Raw genomic sequence first — 16,707 nt, 5'->3', positions numbered from 1 at the left:
CTAAACAAATGTCCTGTTGATTGCAAAGGTATAAACAAGCCCATTGTTATCTGGTAATTGTCCCCTACCATTTTCTCGGAGGGGACTTGTGGTTTGCGCTCTGTCTGTCAGTCTGTCAGTCCGTCAGTCAGTCACACTTTTCTGGATCCTGTGATAACTTTAAAAGTTCTTAATATTTTTTCATGAAACTTGAAACATGGATAGATGGCAATATGGACATTATGCACATCGTTTCATTTTGTTCCTACATCAAAAAATCTGGTTGCTATGGCAACAAATAGACTAAAAATACTGCTGAAAATGGTGGTTTTCTGGATCCTGCGATAACTTTAAAAGTTCTTAATATTTTTTCATGAAACTTGAAACATGGATAGATGGCAATATGGAAATTACGCATGTCATTTCATTTTGATTCTACGTCAAAAATTCTGGTTGCTATGGCAACAAATAAAAAATAAATAAAAATTCTGACAAGTGGAATTTCTGACAATGGTGGAGCCGGTAGGGGACTATATTGCTTGGCAATAGTCTTGTTGTATTCGGAAGAGACATCTCTACGAAGCCAACGTTGATGTGTCACACCATCCCTTCACATTTCCTCAGGTAAACCCTGTTTAGGATCTTCCAAATTTTATTGTGTATAATATTAAATTCATTAAACTTTTTTTGGCCAAAAAAACAAAAACAATTAAGTTTATTCAAAAAACCATTGTCTTAAGGAACATCCTGACAAACATTTGACCTTTGCTAGTTGAAAATGACCCTTAATCATGCTTTTTGTTGCCTCCCTTCTATGAGTACCTGAATGTTAAAGTATGAAACTATAAAGTCCCTGTAAAAGGCAGTTGGTCTATGCTAAACTCTGGAAGTTTCTGATAAATTTGTGGGAAACTGTGCTTAATGCATGTGGATAAAATTGGTTTTTCCATTTAAAGTCTTCTTTTAAAGGAAACATTCCAAAAAAGCGGAAAGATTAGCCTATGTGGACTTTACAGTTTGATCGGGGACGACACCTTACGCATCAAGCCCAGTTTTCCCAGAAAGAGGCTTAATTCATGACCCACATATTGTATTCTCTACCCCTCCAGGAGTACCTGAATGCAGTTCTGGCTCATGCGAAGGAGTTCAAGGAGTTCCACCGAGGTGTGAATGCCAAGATCTCCAAGGTGAACAAGGCCATCATCATGCACCACCAGAACACCGAGCGAGAACAGAAGAAAGAGCAGGAGAGGCTCGAGAAGGAACGTCTACGCAGGCTCATGGTACGTTCATGGATTTTGTGTTGGAAAGATTGATGTTAGAAAACAAATAAACATGAGAAATAGTACTAAGATGGTTTGATAAAATGGTTTTGGATGTAAAAGTGCTGATTATTATTGAGAAAATATATCAATAATAATTTCTGAATAAAATCAGATATAGTAATAGGGATGTTGGGTTCATCATTTAAGCAGATTTCTTCAATTTCAGTGCCAGCAATCCTCAACAAGTAGTTCATAGCATATCAAGCACTGAACAATACAATTTTGAAAGTTAAGAGTTTTGCCTAACCAAGTAGGGGTATTTTCTTCCCAAACTATGTTTCCAAAGTCACAACCATCCTGCATGGGATAGTGTATCCAAAGTCACAACCATCCTGCATGGGATAGTGTATCCAAAGTCACAACCATCCTGCATGGGATAGTGTATCCAAAGTCACAACCATCCTGCATGGGATAGTGTTTCCAAAGTCACTACCATCCTGCATGGGGTAGTGTTTCCAAAGTCACAACCATCCTGCATGAGATGGTTTTCTGAATCAAAGAAAATAGATTAGCCTCACTGTGGGAAAACCAAGCTTAATGCATTTATGTAAAGTGTTGTCCCATATTAGCCTGTGCAGTCAACAGAGGCTAATCAGGGACTACACTTTCTGCTAATCAGGGACTACACTTTCTGCTAATCAGGGACTACACTTTCTGCTAATCAGGGACTACACTTTCTGCTAATTAGGGACTACACTTTCTGCTAATTAGGGACTACACTTTCTGCTAATCAGGGACTACACTTCCTGCTAATCAGGGACTACACTTTCTGCTAATCAGGGACTACACTTCCTGCTAATCAGGGACTACACTTTCTGCTAATCAGGGACAACACTTTCTGCTAATTAGGGACTACACTTTCTGCTAATTAGGGACTACACTTTCTGCTAATCAGGGACTACACTTTCTGCTAATCAGGGACTACACTTCCTGCTAATCAGGGACTACTCTTTCTGCTAATTAGGGACTACACTTTCTGCTAATCAGGGACTACACTTCCTGCTAATCGGGGACTACACTTTCTGCTAATCGGGGACTACACTTTCTGCTAATCAGGGACTACACTTTCTGCTAATCAGGGACTACACTTTCTGCTAATCAGGGACTACACTTTCTGCTAATCAGGGACTACACTTTCTGCTAATCAGGGACTACACTTTCTGCTAATCAGGGACTACACTTTCTGCTAATCAGGGACTACACTTTCTGCTAATCAGGGACTACACTTTCTGCTAATCGGGGACTACACTTTCTGCTAATCAGGGGACTACACTTTCTGCTAATCAGGGACTACACTTTCTGCTAATCAGGGACTACACTTTCTGCTAATCAGGGACTACACTTTCTGCTAATCAGGGACTACACTTTCTGCTAATCAGGGACTACACTTTCTGCTAATCAGGGACTACACTTTCTGCTTAAACTAGATTTTGGCTAAGAAGAAACTTACTTTAAACAACAAATATTATAAAAAGAGGAACATGTCATCCGCAATCAGCCTGTGCAGACTGCACAGGCTTATATGGGACAACACTTTATGCCTCTGTATCAGGCCCCATATTCCCAGATTGAGACTGAAAGGTAATGTGTAGTTATATGTTAGTGAAGTTCTGTATGTCTGATTCTCCTACTCATGTGTCTACGTAGGCGGAGGATGAGGAGGGTTACAGGAAGCTGATAGACCAGAAGAAGGACAAGCGTCTGATGTACCTGCTGCAGCAGACGGACGAGTACATAGACAGTCTCACAGCCCTCGTGGAGCAGCACAAGATTGACCAGAAGAAAAAACTCAAGAAGAAGAAAAAGAAGAAGAAGTCTGATGAGGTCAGTTGGGATATTGACTTTATTGTAGTGTGCTGGTACAGGTAAAGTGTGTTGGGAAAGGTTGTGGATAAGAATGTGCTCTTTAGAGAACTGTCGGTTTGAACCAGAATATAGAATATATTTTAAGAGAGTGTGGCTTTAAATTGAGTATTTGGAAGTATGTTATTGTTTATACATTGTTCAATCTGATCCCTCGACAATGTTCAAGCCATTGTGCTTCAAAAGAATCAAAAGTATGTTCTATGTAAATATATATAAATTTTGTTTTAATAATAATAACAGAACATTACATGTTGCAATCTTAAGTAAGTCAATAGACAAAGTAATATTGTTTTTTCCTCAACAAAGAAATTCTTTTGATTATTAGGAAGAAAAAGTGGCTGGGGATGAGACCCATGTGTCAGTGATAGAGAAGGCCACTGGGAAGGTGCTGTCTGGAGAGGAGGCCCCATTGTCAAGTCAACTGAAGGAATGGCTCGAGGCTAACCCGGGGTAAGTCACATTTTGTACACAGGGCTTATTCTCATCACTTCAGGAATATGACCTGAACCTGTCAAATTATTAATTTAACAATCTATTTACTTTAAATTGAGAAAATGCAATTTTATACCATTCATGACATTTAAATAATTATTTTACGAGTGCAACGATAAAACAACACATTACTCCATTTAACTAGTTTAATGACCCGATTCCAAAATATTTTGCCTCCCAATAAACATCACAAAAAATGTGATAGAATGCACAAAGTATTCACTAACAAATCTCTTTAATATATTATACGAGTAAAAAGTGGGATATAAAAGGCCGCAGCGAAAAAACAGCCGGTGGTAACCACGAGCCCCGAAAGATCGGCTACTCACTCGTGGAAACCTGTTACTTTGAAAATATGCCTACCGGAGGTGGATGAGCACATGTTAAAATTACAAAAGGTGAAGTAACACCATTATAGTAGCAACACCGCGTACACGAAATAAAAAATGCTATTGCTCATCAAGCGACCAAACTAGGAAGAACCATATACTTTGCTGGGCTAAACCTAGTTCTACCAATCGCTTGACCATTGGATCACACTTTTACATGATAATCGCTATGGCACTTTAAATGACACACTAAGACTTTTACTTGATCACTACACTTGTGATCACACTTTTTTCGCACTTGCGAAAATACTTTGTACCTTTTACATACTTAATCGGACATTGATCACTACACTTGTGATCACTCTTTTGCGCACTTGCGATAACACTAACTTGATCACTACACTTGTGATCTTTTAATCTTTTACTTGATCGGACATTGATCACTACACTTGTGATCACACTTTTGCGCACTTGCGATAACACTTACTTGATCACTACACTTGTGATCTTTTACATACTTAATCGGACATTGATCACTACACTTGTGATCACACTTTTTGTACCTTTTACATACTTTATCGGACATTGATCACTACACTTGTGATCACACTTTTTCGCACTTGCGTTAATATACTTAATCAGACATTGATCACTACACTTGTGATCACACTTTTTCATGTTGCGATAATACTTTTACTTGATCACTACACTTGTTATCACACTTTTATCGCCACACTTGCGATAATATTACTTGTACCTTTTTACATACTTAATCGGACATTAAAATACAACTTATCGCTCGACCAGCGATTTGACACCTAAACGTTTTTTACCCTACGGTATTGCTACTATTTTTAGCTCATCTATTTTTTGGAAAAAAAAAATGAGCTATTGTCATCACCTTGGCGTCGGCGTGGGCGTCGGCGTTGGCGTCGGCGTCCGGTTAAGTTTTGCGTTTAGGTCCACTTTTCTCAGAAAGTATCAATGCTATTGCATTCAAACTTGGTACACTTATTAACTATGATGAGGGGACTGGCAGGCAAAGTTAGATAACTCTGGCGTGCATTTTGACAGAATTATGTGCCCTTTTTATACATAGAAAATTGAAAATGTTGGTTAAGTTTTGCGTTTAGGTCCACTTTTCTCAGAAAGTATCAATGCTATGGCATTCAAATTTGGTACACTTACTTACTATCATGAGGGGACTGGGCAGGCAAAGTTAGATAACTCTGGCGTGTATTTTGACAAAATTATGTGCCCTTTTTATACTTAGAAAATTGAAAATTTGGTTAAGTTTTGTGTTTAGGTCCACTTTATTCCTACGGTATCAAAGCTATTGCTTTCATACTTGCAACACTTATTAACTATCATAAGGGGACTGTGCAGGCAAAGTAATGTAACTCTGACTGGCATTTTTACAGAATTATGGGCCCTTTTAATGTCATAAATACTGACCTGTTATCGTATGCTTATACTTTCCAAGGGGAAATAACTCATCCGGAACTGGGAATCCGCCACCTCAATACCGTAATACAGGCCAGGTTAAACATAGTGCAATGCAACCTAGCCAAAAATCGGTAACCAACCCTCAATATTCTTTCCGGATCAACCAGGTGTATACGTGTCTTTTACGGCTCTGAATTAAAATATTGTTTTTCACTTGGTTGATTGGGGTTTGAATAGATAAATTGTGTTATTTATCTTTTTATTTCTCATTTGGATTAATTTGTGTGGATTAAATGGATTTTGTTTCATTTGTAAAAGGTAAGCCATGCTTGTTTTTATCGAACAATGGTTTATTTCTACCATGCTGGGTGTTTTCAGGCGCGAACGACCACGTGCAAAACGTGCTCTTCTAATACATTGCTAGAACGTGCAAAGCATGTTCTTCTAATGTGTTACGAGATCGTGCAAAGCGTGTTCTTCTATTGACAGATTGTTTATCATTTGCCATTGTGTGCAATAATGATTTTAACGTTCCGTATGACAATCTAATTGATCGTCATTTTATTTTTCATCTGTTTTGAATTAAACTTTTGTTTAATTTATGATCTACGGCAGTATTATTATAATTTTCATTATGGTCAAATAATGATTTTATGTGCCGTATGATAATCTGGTCTGTGACCAGTTTATGGTTGAATATGCTTTGCTCTTGTTTTTCATATATTTGACTACATGATGGTCGCAGAAACAAGAGTGGATAAATACCCGGTGACTTCGCAGATCATGGATGAGGTTGCAGTATCAGTCACCGGGTATCGGGCACGATCGCGACCGTACTATGCTAAGTCTCTTAGACAGTCGGTCAACATCAGACCATATGGCGACACCCGTCAGCCGGTCTTTGCCCGATGGCATTGGTCAAGGACATCGACCAATGCCGGACCATTTGGCATCCGCCATACGGTCATTATCCGGTGACAACACTGGTCATGATATGACCGGTACGTCACCGGGGACGTTGATCACGGACCATTGATCGACGTCTGACCGGCCGGTCCGGTCACCGGTCATGTCACCGGTCCGGTCATTGATCACCGGTCATGTCACCGGTCCGGTCACCAGTCATGTCACCAGTCCGGTCACCGGTCATGTCACCGGTCCGGTCTGGTCCGGTCACCGGTCCGGTCTTTGATCACCGGTCCGGTCCGGTCACCAGTCATGTCACCGGTCCGGTCACCGGTCATGTCACCGGTCACCGGTCATGTCACCGGTCCGGTCCGGTCACCGGTCCGGTCATTGATCACCGGTCCGGTCACCGGTCATGTCACCGGTCCGGTCACCGGTCATGTCACCGGTCCGGTCATGTCACCAGTCCGGTCATGTCAACGGTCTGGTCCGGTCACCAGTCCGGTCATTGATCACCGCTCCGGTCACGGGTCAACAGTCATCAGTTAGGCCTGCCACCGATAACACCAGTCACCGGTCAAGAAGAAGAACTCGGTCTTCTTCATTGAATTATTCTCCTATTCTTCGTTGAATACATCGTCTTCATCAAGGATTAGACATCGGACACGCTCTTCTTCGTCGAGCAGTTCTCATCGTCGCGGCTCTCGTAAGCGATCACGTCGTCACTCACGGAGACGTTATTCTAGAAGATCTCGGTCTCATTGCAGCCGATCCACATCTCGGCCGATCCAGATCTCGACATCGCAGGAAACGAGGACGTTGTCAACCTTCACGTAGACATCAGCGGACTGCATTGAGCACCACTGGATAGTTATCGAACATACCTCTCCTTCATTGAGCAGTTCTCGGCGTTGATCATGTCAATGCTCACGGAGACAATATTGTAGAAGACAATATTTCCAGCGTAGCCGAACAATATTTCGGCATCGAAGTTATATGGATGTCGCCACTTCTCACGTAGGCGTTAATGAACCTACTGGTCATATCGACGTTCTCCATTTTATTCCTTTAGGAATATCATGTCTCCATTCCACGTGTGATGGTTCTTCTTATGGCATCCACACATGTTGCAGTCACCGAGCCGTAGTTGTATACGAACACTAGTTCGTTTAACATTCAGGCTTCGGGATAAGCTGTTCTTTTCTCCACTACGACTACAAGGACACTTATGCCTATTAATACTGATAATCTACCGTTGTTTTCCGGTTAACATTATCAGATGACTTCGTGGATGGTCATTCTTCTGCACCAGATATTTCCATTCTAACGCAGTTATATTATACCGGTCCCGATCACCGGACATCGGTCACCATTCATCGGTCATATCACCGATCACTGATCACCGGTCAGAATAAGTGATGTCTCATCGCCATCGGATTGAATTTTTTTTTTTTGGCATGATCTTCTTTTCCGAGCTGTGCTTGACATTGATAACAGACCATATGGATTCCACCATTTTTCGGTCTTTAACTGGTAACGTCACCAGTCATATTATGACTGGTCCGTTCACCGGGCTACAGTTACCGGTCATTGACCGGTCCGGTTCGGTCACCACTTACCAATTACCGGTATTCCACTGTGTTTTCATCGGTCAATTTTTAGTATCACGGGTATCATCTACATTACATAGTTGTATACCCCTGGCTATGCTTGTATTGAATACTATATTTTATGGATTCAACAATCTACATGACTTTTTGTGTTTTTCAATACTGATGTTCTACTGGCGACGGTTACCAAATCATGCTATATCTGTTATTTGTACTTCTATCTCAACCGGCTACATGCAGACTACTGGTCTTGCAGATAGATCGGCTGAAGTGGGCTCGGAGACTAGCATTGAGGTCGAACATTACTATTTGACCTCTATTAATTTATGTTCGAGACCCGAAGGATGAATTGTTTTAACCGCCTTTACCTGTCGGCTACAGACTTTGCAGTCAGTGTCACGGAACAGTTGGGACACATTAATGACGCTAGCAGGATTAGCAAGACGACATTTGTATCGACTTCTGCTTTTCTATTGCTCCTACGGCAGTGCATATTTTCAAGCTACTGGAATCAACAAGAGTTCTGATACATAGGATTGCCTATCGGATTGACCGCATAGCGGCTACAGTCTTGTAGATGGCTTAGGACCTATTGAACTCAGATCTTAGATCCTAGGATCTGAAGGGACCTCATCTTAAAGTTATTCTTCTATTACACTTCTGGCCATAACAGGCCGTCTTCCTATAACTGGTCGTATTCCTTTCAGAATTCGTCCCGGTTAGAAGTCTTGAAGTAAATGGATTAATCAAGTCAGAATTTAAGACTTCCATGCATTCTACCGGCAAGCGTGGACCCGCTTAAGGTTACCCCTAGGGTTTTCACCTTTTTCTGCCATCACACCTCCGATTCCGGAGGTACCACTATCAATCATATTTCCGTACTTCGCAAATCGATGACTTCGCGACCTGTATTATCCAGGATTTTAAAGGCGCCTGTTATTGGTTCAAGAAGAGGCTATATTCTGTAGATAGGTCATAAACTTATAAGTGTTAAACACTGTCCTATTCTACCAATTTTCAAGTGTGTTTGAAGTGGGAAAGTTCGGCTTGCCGTGGTTTCTTTGCCCACCCATCCTTGACAAATGGTTCCGGTCACCGGTCGGTATTTACCGGTCCGGTCACCGGTCCTTCTGCTGAGATGTCTTTTCTTACGTCCGTTTCAGCTTTATTTTTAAGATAATTGTATTAATCTCGGGATTATTTAATGACACAGATTTCCATCTTTTTGTCATTATTTACCACTATTCAGTGGTGTCTAGACTAGAAGATTATCTTGGCAAGAATATAGTTTATTCTACCACAACCTTCCTTACATCTTATACAGATGTGAGCAGATAAGGTTATGGACGATCACATAGAACAACGTATCTTGATTTTCTCAATTATGTGGTATCCTAACGAATATCACCTGCACATCTACATCTTGAAAAGCGAAAATTCTTTTTAGCTGTTTTTCATTTACAACACATTTTCACGATTCCTTTGTAATGGTTTCAACTATCACACATCGGTCGTGGTTTACTTACAGACACGGAGGTGATCATATTATCACTCCTTGTAACTGGAAATCAGGAACTTATTCGTTCTTTGCAAGAGCAACAAATTTTCTCTATCGTCTTTCTCATACCAGTTCGTCTCAACGCCCTGTTGGACGTTTTGTCCTGCAGTTCTTTCTTTCGAATTATTTTTCCGTTGGGTTCAATAATGTAATTGCGCATGCGCGGCAGTGAAGTTGCAGACGAGTTGCATGGTGTACATAGTATATCAAAGAATGTTGTTTATCATCAAACGCTAGTTATTAGCGTTATGCGATCGTATATCGCAGTGTATACCGGTATGTTGAACAACGTCAACAATGCAGTTCACAGAAATCGATACAGCAGGGTGTGCGATTGTTATACATTCGTCCATTGACATAAACTGGAATATCTTGCCTTCTTGGTGAGTTTTTGCAATAACTGAGTTTTTGCCATAATTTCATGAAATATACTTAATGAACCATGGGATGATGGTTCTACGACCTTTTAAGTCTCCTGTACAAATATTTTCAGGAAACTTCTTCACAGGTCAAATATCATATCTCACTGAGACATATTTTTACTGATCCAAACATGTGCCACTTCATGTCTGGCCATTAATAACTTTTAGTTATCTCTACAGAAGAACGTTTTTCTGTTAGAGTTTCAATCCTTGTTACTTGTGCAAGGATAATTCCATCAGAACTGTATAAAGGTTCTATGGAAATTCATTTTTTTACTGGGTAATTGAGAGCATAGTTATTACCTTAATCACTCTGCTAGATACATAGAGGTTTTTCTCATCTTTTTCTTGATGATAAGAAATTTGTTCTTTTCTTCATCAAAGGATAGAGATTATGCTTTCGTATACCTTGTTTTGTGTAAGTCATCGCAACTCTGTGCTGTCTTACCGATTTTGGAACTGATCCAAACTATGGAACGTCAACACTATGTTTTTCGTTCCTTTACCTTCTTAAGCGGTTTTGACTTGTGTAACATGTTGGGATGCTTAATGAGCTCCCTTTGAACCTTTTTCATCAGGCTTATTAACAGTTCCAATATAATTTTAAGACGGTTTTCCTTCTTATGATGGCTTTTACCATACGGAGAAGTGAAATTCATGCTTTTTCTGTTGAATACGACCAATTCCAGTTGGATCTATTGTCGTTTTCACTTTGTTGTGTCAGCCAGGATTCCTTGCTTAATATCAAGTCCTCTATATGGCTTCTACCTTCAAGTTTCCAAGTTTTCTTAAACTGGTAGTCATGAAGATGAGGATAAACTTCTTTAGGCAATCAGGGCTTTGAAGTTCTATCTCAGCAGTGTTAGTCAGAAGTCCATTCGAGGTACTCAAAGACACTCTTCATTTCCCCAAAAAAGGGGGGGAGATTTGTCTGCGGCTTCTATTTCTCGGGGTTAGACCTCGACTAAGGAAAGTATTTCTTATCCTATCTAAGGATTCATTCCTTTTTAGGATCTGACCGCATGAATTAAGAGCTCTGTCTGTTTTGTGGGCATATATTAATCACACCCCACTTTTTGACGTGCTCTAAGCTGTTTACTGGAGGAATCCGACCACCTTGTCATCTTTTTATCTTCGTTTTCTGAAGTGCCAACAATACAATTTGTATACGTTTGGGCTTGTTGTGGTTTCACTAACGGTAGTGTCTTCTTTACGACATAGACATATTACTCTGTCCGAGAAGTCATAATTAATACCGTTTTAACGAAGATTACTTGATATCATTAGCTGATAACCCTGTTTATGGGTTCTACTGTGTTGGGAAAATATATACGAACCTTCCCACCGCAGCTGCAAAATCAGCATACGATAACAGGTCAGTATTTATGACATTAAAACAAATTTTTAAAATAAAATTCATTTTAATTATTAAATACTTACCTGTTATCGGTAAGTCCCACCTCCCACCCCGCTATTCGATTAATATTTTTGTATATATATTGAAAGAATATTGAGGGTTGGTTACCGATTTTTGGCTAGGTTGCATTGCACTATGTTTAACCTGGCCTGTATTACGGTATTGAGGTGGCGGATTCCCAGTTAAAATTCCGGATGAGTTATTTCCCCTTGGAAAGTATAAGCATACGATAACAGGTAAGTATTTAATAATTAAAATGAATTTTATTTTAAAAATTTGTTTTTATACTTAGAAAATTGAAAATTTGGTTAAGATTTGTGTTTTGGTCCACTTTACCCCTAAAGTATCATAGATATTGCTTTCATACTTGGAACACTCGCAAACTATCATCAGGGTACAGTAAAAGGACAAGTTGCATAACTCTGGTTGTCATTTTTACGGGATTATGGCCCTTTTTTGACTTAGTAACTTTGAATATATGGTTAAATTTTGTGTTTCGATCCACTTTACTTCTTAAGTATCAAGGCTATATCTTTCAAACTTCAAATACTTTCATGCTATCATGAGGTTACTGTACCTGGCAAGTTGAATTTTACCTTGACCTTTGAATGACCTTGACTCTCAAGGTCAAATTATTAAATTTTGCTAAAATTGCCATAACTTCTTTATTTATGATTAGATTTGATTGATACTTTGACAAAACTACTCTTACCTGACATACCACAATAGACTCCACCCAAACCATCCCCTGTGCCCTCCCTCCCCCCCCCCTCCCCCCCCTCCCCCCCCTATTTTTGTTTTTTGTTTTTTTAAGATCATCTCACAAATGACCCTCACACTATAACCCCCCCCCACCCCACCCCCCCCCCCCAATTTTTATTTTTTTTTGAAACGGTTAAAAAACACAAATATTTATTTTTATTATTTTATGTTTGAAATACCGTCCAACCAGCGCACCCAAGAATCACCCCCCCCCCTCCCCCCACCCAAATCCCTCCCCCCCCCCCCCCTAATTTTTTTTTTTTTTTTTTTTTTTAAGATCATCTCACAAATTACCACCACACCCTCACACTTTACCCCCCCCCCCCCCACCCCACCCCCCCCCATGTTTTTTTTTTTTAAAAGGTTAATAAAATCCCCCCCCACTCCCCCCCACCCCCCCACCCCCGAAATTTTTTTTTTTTTGCGTTTTTTTCGCATTTTTGGAAGATAATGTAATAAATTCCACACCCCCACACTATACACCCCTCTTCACTCCGCCCCTCCCTCCTTTGTGATTGAAAATGAGAGTCCCTTCACCTTTAAAAAGAAAATAGATGAGCGGTCTGCACCCGCAAGGCGGTGCTCTTGTTTATTTATTTTTTAAGCTTAAACTTTAATAACTTGGAATTACCCGAAAGGACAAGGATGATAAACTACGCAAGTAGTCACAGAGTCCATTCAGATAAATGTATAAATGCGCATGCCCATCCGACCCCCCGGCAAACAGAATTTTCCGGCACTGCGACAGGAAGACAAATGCAACAAGAAATATATGACAATAAAATTACCAGACATAGTAACACATATAAAAAGGCTCATATGACAATAAAAAACAACGCCAAATTGAATGTTCGGATATGGAAGTGGCATCAAAAATTCCTGTGCACTTATATTAAACACGAGACAGTTCATTGTTCACCGGCAGAATGCATGTGCTCTATATAAACGTGCGACAGTGCGTTCGTCCTTCATAGCATTCGATTACGTCATTCCAAGCGCAGAGTCACGCTGTCCGTTGGAAAGCGCCCCAGTTGTACAAGACCAAGTTTGGTCCCATCTCGATCGACTGTAAGGATGTGGCCTGACCCCGGCACCAAAATGGGTGTTAATGTCTGCCATCAGATTTTAGGAGCCCGCCGTGAGCCGGTGTACATGTACTGGAAATAGAGAACTTGCCGGCAGAATCGTATAACTCAAATGTATAGTCCATTTATGTGCAAGATATGGTTTTAAATCGACTCTGAGAATCTTAAAATGTGGATGTCGGACCAGTCGAGATATTAATCAGGGTGCGGTGGGTGGGATTTGTTTACGATCCGAACGAAAGCACAGGCAGTTTGCAAAAGGCGGAATGACGTAATATCACGTGGTACGGAAATGCGTAATTTCATTGTTTTAACGAACTCAACCGAAGCATTCCGTACATAACGTTACATCCATAATCGTATCTATAGAAACCAGTAAACAACATTCGTTTCCGCGAAAATAAATATTTTTAATTTATAATCAGAAATTAATAAGTCTTATTTATAAAACTAATATAAAACAGAAAATTTTAATCGTAAACATATCAGTTAAATGGTTATTACATCTTCAAAATGTTTTATTTCTACATGTTTCTGATCGATTGCCAATCGTCTGAAAGTCAAATCATCAATTGGGTATTTTAGGATCAGATTTGGGAGGTTTTTTTCCATTGGGAATATGACAAACTAATGGATATTAATCAGCCAGACAAGCTGATATATGTATTTCTGTTAAGAGCTTATTCATGCTATTCATAATAAAATTATCTTTTATCAAGGAATGTGAAATTCCTGTAAAGTCCTATCCCATCGTTAAGGTAGTGGAGACAAGGCAAGATGTCCATGAAATTAGAAAATTAAACATAAAAACACCTTGAAAAAAGGCTCTTTGTAGAAAAATGTGACTGCGTCTTATGCTGGGGCATAAATATTTAGAGAGGAAAATCTTGATAGTGTTTAAATGAGACTGTTGCCTGTATACATTTGATCCTTATTCAGGGAAATATTGGCTTTAGGCATGTGCGTAAAGTGTCATTCCAGATGAGCCTGTGCATCTCACGGGCTAATCAGAGAAGACGCTTTCTGTCTGAACAGGATTTTTGTGTAGAATACACTTATTTATTTTTTTCCATAAAAGCCGAAAGTGTCCTGTGAGATAAGCCTGTGGGCACTACACAGGCTTATCTAAGATGACACATAATGCACATGTGGGCACTACACAGGCTTATCTAAGATGACACATAATGCACATGTGGGCACTACACAGGCTTATCTAAGATGACACATTATGTTGGCACTACACAGGCTTATCTAAGATGACACATTATGCACTACACAGGCTTATCTAAGATGACACATTATGCACATGTGGGCACTACACAGGCTTATCTAAGATGACACATTATGTTGGCACTACACAGGCTTATCTAAGATGACACATTATGCACTACACAGGCTTATCTAAGATGACACATTATGTACTACACAGGCTTATCTAAGATGACACATTATGTGGGCACTACATAGGCTTATCTAAGATGACACATTATGCATTACACAGGCTTATCTCAGATGACACATTATGCACTACACAGGCTTATCTAAGATAACACATTATGCACTACACAGGCTTATCTAAGATGACACATTATGTAGGCACTACACAGGCTTATCTAAGATGACACATTATGTACATGGGCACTACACAGGCTTATCTAAGATGACACATTATACATGTGGGCACTACACAGGCTTATCTAAGATTACACATTATGCACTACACAGGCTTATCTAAGATGACACATTATGTACTACACAGGCTTATCTCAGATGACACATTATGCACTACACAGGCTTATCTAAGATGACACATTATGCACTACACAGGCTTATCTAAGATGACACATTATGTACATGGGCACTACACAGGCTTATCTAAGATGACACATTATGCTTTACACAGGCTATCTAAGATGACACATTATGTACATGGGCACTACACAGGCTTATCTAAGATGACACATTTTGTGGGCACTACACAGGCTATCTAAGATGACACATTATGTGGGCACTACACAGGCTTATCTAAGATGACACATTATGTACATGGGCACTACACAGGCTTATCTAAGATGACACATTTTGTGGGCACTACACAGGCAATCTAAGATGACACATTATGTGGGCACTACACAGGCTATCTAAGATGACACGTTATGTACTACACAGGCTTATCTAAGATGACACATTATGCACATGTTGGCACTACAAAGGCTTATCTAAGATGACACATTATGTACATTGGCACTACACAGGCTATCTAAGATGACACATTATGCGGGCACAACACAGGCTTATCTAAGATGACACATTATGTTGGCACTGCACAGGCTTATCTAAGATGACACATTATGTGGGCACTACACAGGCTTATCTGAGATGACACATTATGTACATGGGCACTACACAGGCTTATCTAAGATGACACATTATGTGGGCACTACACAGGCTTATCTAAGATGACACATTATGCACATGGGCACTACACAGGCTTATCTAAGATGACACATTATGTGGGCACTACACAGGCTATCTAAGATGACACATTATGTGGGCACTACACAGGCTTATCTAAGATGACACATTATGCACATGGGCACTACACAGGCTTATCTAAGATGACACATTATGCACTACACAGGCTATCTAAGATGACACATTATGTGGGCATTACACAGGCTATCTAAGATGACACATTATGTACATGGGCACTACACAGGCTTATCTAAGATGACACATTATGTACATGGGCACTACACAGGCTATCTAAGATGACACATTATGCACATGGGCACTACACAGGCTATCTAAGATGACACATTATGCACATGGGCTTTACACAGGCTATCTAAGATGACACATTATGCACATGGGCACTACACAGGCTTATCTAAGATGACACATTATGCACATGGGCACTACACAGGCTTATCTAAGATGACACATTATGCAATTAACCCATTTTTCCCAGAATGAGACTCATGTAATGTTTCAGTTATGAGTTGGCCCCTGATGAGGAGGAGGAAGAGTCCGGTGAGGAGAGTGGGGAGGAGGAGGAGGAGGAACTCACCACACTATTCTACGATGGCGACACTGACAAGAAGGCTGCTGAAGAGTCGGCAGAGAAAAATGAAGCAGAGAAGAGAGATGGACCAGGCACTGCGGGGTAAGGTGTATTTGGATAACTGTACAAACTTGTAATTTTTCTTCTTATATTTTGAAAAGCATAAAGGATTTTTCTTAGTTTGGTTATTTATCTGTCATACATATATATGGTTTTAGATGTTTGCCCTTGTATTTAGTCCAACATTAAAATGATGTTTTTTTAAATTATCCCATTCACATCTCCTTTCTTTCATGTTTATACTCTTTGTAATAAGCAATTTATGAATATTCAGTTGATATAAATATTTCAATCCTTACAATATTATTTCAAGCAGACATTTTCAGGGCCCTCAATCTATCAAATCTGCGGTCGAATTTCGGCCGCAGTCCCCCACCTGAAAAGTA

The 16,707-nt window shown here is 39.9% G+C and overlaps 1 protein-coding gene across 2 annotated transcripts in view; it reads left to right on the top strand.

Moving 5' to 3' along the window:
* The window catches only part of LOC127862277 (probable global transcription activator SNF2L2), a 76,912-nt gene that overhangs the window by 15,966 nt on the left and 44,239 nt on the right, over positions 1–16,707 (top strand). For both annotated transcript variants that reach the window (XM_052401338.1, XM_052401337.1), the window contains exons 9-12: positions 1,089–1,262; positions 2,952–3,128; positions 3,496–3,620; positions 16,193–16,363. In XM_052401338.1, coding sequence (XP_052257298.1) covers positions 1,089–1,262; positions 2,952–3,128; positions 3,496–3,620; positions 16,193–16,363 — 647 coding nt within the window. The remainder of the gene's footprint in view (positions 1–1,088; positions 1,263–2,951; positions 3,129–3,495; positions 3,621–16,192; positions 16,364–16,707) is intronic.

Source organism: Dreissena polymorpha, chromosome 16, assembly GCF_020536995.1.
Source record: "Dreissena polymorpha isolate Duluth1 chromosome 16, UMN_Dpol_1.0, whole genome shotgun sequence".
Lineage (NCBI taxonomy): Eukaryota > Metazoa > Mollusca > Bivalvia > Myida > Dreissenidae > Dreissena > Dreissena polymorpha.
Note: the sequence above shows the minus strand (reverse complement) of the source record. Positions and strands in the feature narration are given on the sequence as shown.